This window comes from Cyprinodon variegatus, unplaced genomic scaffold (assembly GCF_000732505.1).
Source record: "Cyprinodon variegatus isolate N-32 unplaced genomic scaffold, C_variegatus-1.0 Scaffold1100, whole genome shotgun sequence".
NCBI lineage: Eukaryota > Metazoa > Chordata > Actinopteri > Cyprinodontiformes > Cyprinodontidae > Cyprinodon > Cyprinodon variegatus.
In genome coordinates, this window is record NW_015151553.1 from 90,741 (window position 1) to 97,180 (window position 6,440).

Below are 6,440 nucleotides of genomic sequence, written 5' to 3' on the forward strand. Positions count from 1 at the left end.
GTAATTTCACGACTTTATTCTCAAAATGTTACGACTTTATTCTTGTAATTTTATGACTGTATTCTCTTAATTTTATCACTTGTTACAACTTTATTCTCGAAATAAAACAAAAAAAAAATGTAATATGTCTAATACTCCTTCGTAAAATCTTATGTTTAGTTATGGACTAAAGGATGTTGGCTCCTTTGGAACCCCATAGAATAAACTCCATTTGATTCACTGTCTTTATTGGACCTTCATTTCAGAGTCCATTGCTGCTAAAGGCCACTCCTTTCTGTCCCAGCCAATAATCAGATTACAAAGAGAGGAGGAGGAGGAGGAAGAGGAGGAGCAGGGTGTCGCCTCCCTATGTCTCCCTCCCTCCTCCCTCCAGTCGGGTCTGTTTTCTCCAGTCTAGCTTCATCCCGTTATTCGGACCGTATTCCCTCTAATAAACAGCTGCGCTGCGCACTGCTCGTATTATCGGACCACCATGGGAGTCGACGGCTGCACCAAAGTCATCAAATATGTTCTGTTTCTGCTGAATTTCTTATTCTGGGTGAGTAACCCGCTGCTGCTGCTGCCATGCAGGGCCTGCCTCTCTCTGTCTGCTTAGAAATAAAAGCTGCTTCTGGACCCCACGTCACGTCACGTCCCTCCACGTCTCCACATTCACTCGGATTATTTTAGCCCTATTTTTTTTTTTAGGTCAGTGGAGATAAAGCAGAATAGACAGGCTTTTTAAAGTCGCCTGCTGGTTAAAGCAGAAGCCAGGAGGATTTTTTATTTCTTTAATTAGTAGTGGGGGGGGCTTCAGTAAATATATTTCTGCAGAGCTGCAGTCACCAACCCACCGCTATAAGTTAAACAAACATCTCGCTGGTTGTGTTTAAAATCTGCTGCTTTTAAAGGTTTCAGGTCCTGCTGGTTCTGGAGAAAAGATTTGTTTAGATTTTATCCTCCGCCCAACATGTGTGAGAGCGCCTGCTCTGCTTTTAGTTCCTTGTGGGGACATTTTCTCAGCATTTGCCAAATGGGGACCAGATTAGTGGCCCCATGGGAGGGGGGGTTAAATCGGTAAATAGGTTATTTTTTTTCTTAAAATAAGTACTTTTGTACTTCAGTTGAGGAGGTAAGTGAGACATTTTGCCAATGGAACAAGAAAATGTACATCTAAAATAAGAAAAAACAATTATATTGCCTTATTTCAAGTGCATATTATCTAATTATTTTATTTTAAGAGTAAAAATACTCATTCCATTGGCAAATCCTCTTATTTGCCTACTTAAATTAAGGGGAAATACACTTAATTTAAGATTTTTTAAACTAATTTCTAGATTGTTTTTGCAGTGGAAAGGCTTTGTCTTATGCAGAAGGTCTCCAATAATGTTAATCAGCAGATTTTTCTGACTAAATTCCCTTTTATGAATGGAAAAATGCATTTTTGCTCTTTTGGCATTGTGCCAAAATGATATTTTCACTTGGCACACTGCCTACTGTAACCTTTGTGGAACAAACATGCCTCAACGTATTCAGTCCAGATTTGTTTCACTACACTGGGAAAAAACTGATATCTAGATAAGTCATTTTTTCTTAAAATTATAGCGTTTGTTCTCAGATTAAGGAGTCAAAAGAGACATTTTGCCAATGGAACAAGACAATGTACACTTAAAATTAGGAAAAAAAAAACAATTGGATTGTCTTATTTCAAGTGCATTTGATCTAATTATCTTATTTTAACAGTAAAAATACTAATTCCATTGGCAGATCACCTTATTTATCTACTCAAATTAAGAGTAAATACACTTAATTTAAGAAATTTTGACTTATTTCTAGATTGTTTGCGCATTGTTTAGTTTCAGTTTGAATTAGGCCATAGAGATGAATGAAAGTCAACAAAGATCCTCATAAAGATAGCAAAACACAACATGTCTGTGTGGGTGTGTGTTGGTGGGGAAAGGGGGGAGGGGGTGTTTCCACTGGGTGAGTCAAAGCCTTGTGCTCAGTAAATGAATCATGGAAACATGTGATGGAACTACATCTTCGCCGCTTTCTTGCCTTTCTGCGGTTTAACTTTCTGAGCTGCTTTTTTTCCCCCCTTTTTTTTTTTTTCAACTTCCTGAAGTTTTTACTCCAAATTGTTTTCAGTTGCCCGGTCTACAAGCGGGACACCTGATGGACAAACTGTGGTAAACACAAGGGGTTGTTGTTTATTAAGTCTGTTACAGGCAGCAGGAGGCTTTGCCATGACAACAACAGAAAAAGGTTATGATTAATGATAAATGGAGTCTAACTATTTAGACCCTGGTTTATACTCAGAAACCAGGTCGTCTGCTTGTGTGTGTCGCAGTTAATGCAGTGACGTCACTGTTCGGTAAGCCTAGCGCCATTCTCCCCGCTTTACAAGCAAAATCAATGGGAACTACTAGACACATCTGCAATCAACAACAATTATTGAAGATTTCCAGAGGACTTCACCATTGAAATTCACCAGAGCTATAGTGAAACTGACAATGCCCACGTGCATGGAATACATCTGGTAAAAGTGGAAAAAAAAACCAAACAAAAAAACGCGTAATATGTAGCCAAAATTTGGAAGAATTCAAATGAAAATTACTCTTAATTTAAAACACTTATCATTTATCGAACAGTATGTAATAAATTCATATTTAAAGTACTTTCAGATGCTCCTGGGCACATTAGATTGACATAGCGACACACAGAGGCTGAAATCTGATTGGACAAAAAATATATTTACCAAGAGAAATGCCACAAAATTAAAAGAATGGATTCTTTGGAATAAATTAATACAGTTGGATAGAAGAAAATTACATTTTAGTTTATCGGTTATTGTTTCTGATTGATTTTAGGCCAGCAGAGAAGGCCCTGACCACCCTGCTTAATGTTATATTTTTAATGCAGGATAGTGACTGTATACTGCAGGTACAGCCTTCCAAAAGACCAATAAACCTGCATTTCTAAAGAAACTTTAACGATGACAATAAAATGTCACCCATATAAAAAGCAAAACATAAAACAATAATTAAAGTGGACCTTGAATCTGATGTGCGAAAAAAAAAAAAAATCCATGACTGAAAATAGAACAAATCCCAAGACAGTTAATGTTTTTCTCAAACCTTTTTAATGTCATTCTAAATTGATTATTTTGATCCTGCTTCAATATATTTATTGGTAAAATGTAGAGATGGACCGATCCGATTACGGCTCCGATATGGACTAATTAGCTGGATCGGGTATCGATCATTTGCTATCGGAGATCCAATCCAGTACACTTTGCCTGGAACTGTTATTTCTTTCTTTTTGCTCCTTATTTTTTCATAAATAATATAAACTAGATTTATATTTGTGTTCATTTGCTGCCCTTTTTTCTTTAACAATTTTTAAATCAAGGCTAAAGAATTGACTTGCATGGGAAGATATATGCCTCTTTCAGCCAACATAATCTGTCACGCATCACTTTGACTTTTGTTCTAAAAACCTATTTAAGGTAAAACCGAGCTTCCTTATTATAAACAAGTAGCTATTTCTGTCAACAGCTGAAGCCCTGGAGCACAAAGGTGAAGAATAAGAAGATAAGATCAATAGTTTGATGATAATATTGGTTAGAAGTGATAAGCAGCGTTTTATGACTGCCAGGCTTCCTTCCATCCAGCTCACCAGTTTGTCAAGTTAACTTTAAACCCGTGGGTACAATTGATCCAATCAAGTTAATTTTACTTTACGTTGAGTTTGCTGTTTTTCTCCCATTCAGTTACAGCCTGCAGTTCCTGATGTAGACGTTAATGAGTTCTCCATGGTTAAAGTCAGATACATACACTATTGAATCATCTGCATACATCACAGCTGTTTCTTTTTTTCAAATATAAAGGGAAATAATTAAAGGAAAAGTCTGGTCACATTCAGAATACAAACTTCTGAAAGGCTTACCGCACCGTGACGTCAGCGCCGGAAGATGTCAGGAGTGAGGTGTTACTATATTTGGGCAAAAATGGCCGCTCCCAGACTCGGTCATCGCCGAAAATTATTGTTTTTATTTTTTTACTGATTAACACTAAATTCATTAAATCACAGCAAACATATTAGTTTTAGGCATAGATAATCATCCATTGAATCATCTCTTCCTTGCTGACTGGACTTTTCCTTTAAATAAAAATGAAAACAAAATGGGCCCAAAGCAGCTGCCTTGGGGAACTCCACAGGAAATGGATTTAATCATTGAGAAGCTGATATTATAAAACACATTCTGTTTCCTGTTAGATAACTGAAGCCGTAACATTTACACTTCTCCAGTGAAAGCTGATATTTTAGGTGGAGATGGGTGTTTGTTGTGGCAGCTTTTAGTTGCTACTGTTTCACAAGAAATGCCAAATACTGACTCACATGTAGGAAGTGGTTCACCGCTGTTTTTGGCTCGGTACTTCAGAGTAACCGGGCTCTTATTCTACACTTGAGATATGCGATGAGACCATGTGCCTGGAAAGAAGGGGAGGGATGGGTGGAGACCCACGTTCCAGAGGGGAAACCTTTAGTCATCCTCTCCTATTGTAGAACGACTTAAAAAAAACATGGGGAATCCTGTTTGGACGTTTTTGAGCTCAATTAAGTTTTCATTTTCATTCAGTCCAGCATCTTTATGCAAAGAGAAAATAAATCACTACGTTCACACTAGATTATTTATGAGAAAAAAAACTTTGATTTATGTGGCCGTCTTTTTCAGTAGAAGAAAAAGAAACAATCAAGCTTAGTTTGCACTTTTGTACTAATCAAGTTTTGATGACTTTTACATTATTGACCTATTATAGGCGCTAAAAAGCATTTTCCCTCAAAGGCAGATGGAAGCTACTTTCAATGTGTTTTCCGTTTTTCACCAGACAAACGGGAATGGACAGCATTACCAGCACTTGGGTCAAATTGGACTGAGTGCTGCTAATTCTATCTAGGCCCTTTACAAGGCATCATCATCATCATCATCATCAATGGAACTTCTTTGAAGGGGCAATAGAAGCTTCTGTTACTGCCCTCAACACTTCCTTCGTCTTTGACGGTCTCTAGTGCCCCTCCCTGAGGTCCCTGCTCTGTCCCATTCAAAAAATAGACATGCTGACATCAGGGATGCTGATAAATGATTTCACATCAAACTCAAAAAGCACCTAAAAAGTCCCACTAAACAAACATGAGACCAAGAAACCCAAAAAAGAGTAATAGCAAAATTAATATATGGAGGAAAAGTTGTTCCATTATTGTTGCAAACATGTTTTATAAATGTCAATTTGAGAAAAAAAAGGCAATCCAGAAATAACACTTAAAAAAAAAGCTTTTCAACGTAAGTTTATATTACATGTTATTTCCTCTTTTAAATCACATTTTTTCAGATTTTATATTTTCAAATTTTATCCGTCAAATTTCAGTTTTTTTTTTAATAGTTTTTTTACGATTTGCATTCTTTTCTGACTGCTTTTCCCAGATATGTTTCTCTTTATTTGTCAATGTGTTCATCTAGAGCGGGCTTTTGTATTTAGCCTGAAGTAAAGAGAATGCGATCTGTAAAGTGGGAGCTAAAAAAATGCAATTACTAAAACCTGATCTAAAAAAGAAATTTGTAAACCAATTGAATAAATACATAAAATGTTAAAAGTTGAATCAATTCCCAGCCCTAATTTAAGGATATCATAATTAAGGGTGTGAATTTGCAAGAATGTCAGCGATACGATATATATATCATGACAATACATGTATCACAATACAAATTAGCCAGATATGATAACAAGGACGATATATTGGGATTTCTGTAATCTAAAAAAGCTTGGCAGGTCTTGTTTTAGCTCTGCTGCAGCTGGTGCAGAAGCACAGAAAGCAGCTCTTAGGTGGAGCGCTGCCAACTAGTGTCAGTTATATAAATTAGAGACGATGGAATGGATTTTTGTCTTAAAATATATATTTAAGATCCATTCAGCTGGATTTTTATTTGGTACTAATATCGTCTAATGTAATCACGAATAGGGGTGAGTATCGGCATGTGTGTTGTGAAACAATACGTGTCACGATACGATATTATCACGATATTTCAATATCACTATATATAGATATTTTACGCAGCTATCAAAATGGAATGTATAGATAAAAAAGCAAGTTCTGTATATCTTCATTAGAATCCATTTTGTTTGCGGTTTGAGTCAGTCCACGTCTTCTACTATGACTCAACTACAGAAATGTTGCTGCGTCGCACAGCAACATTGGGCAGCCGAAAATCACGATATATCGCCAAATAGATTTTTTCCCACACCCCTAATCACGATATCGGTGTATTGAATCGATATAAATAATGTCTAGTGAAATATAACTCTATTAGAATCGATTCAAATACCCTCCAATAAAACATCAGGATATTGCTGTTTTGAAGCGATACAAATATTGTTTAGTGAAATATCACATTATTGGTA

At 36.5% G+C, this 6,440-nt stretch overlaps 1 protein-coding gene across 1 annotated transcript in view; it reads left to right on the forward strand.

The window, feature by feature from the left end:
* The first annotated feature begins 336 nt into the window (after window positions 1–336).
* The window catches only part of cd81 (CD81 molecule), a 38,390-nt gene continuing 32,286 nt past the window's right edge, over window positions 337–6,440 (forward strand). The window contains exon 1 of the mRNA XM_015400414.1: window positions 337–538. Within this exon, the coding sequence (XP_015255900.1) occupies window positions 473–538 (66 nt within the window). The 5' untranslated portion in view covers window positions 337–472. The remainder of the gene's footprint in view (window positions 539–6,440) is intronic.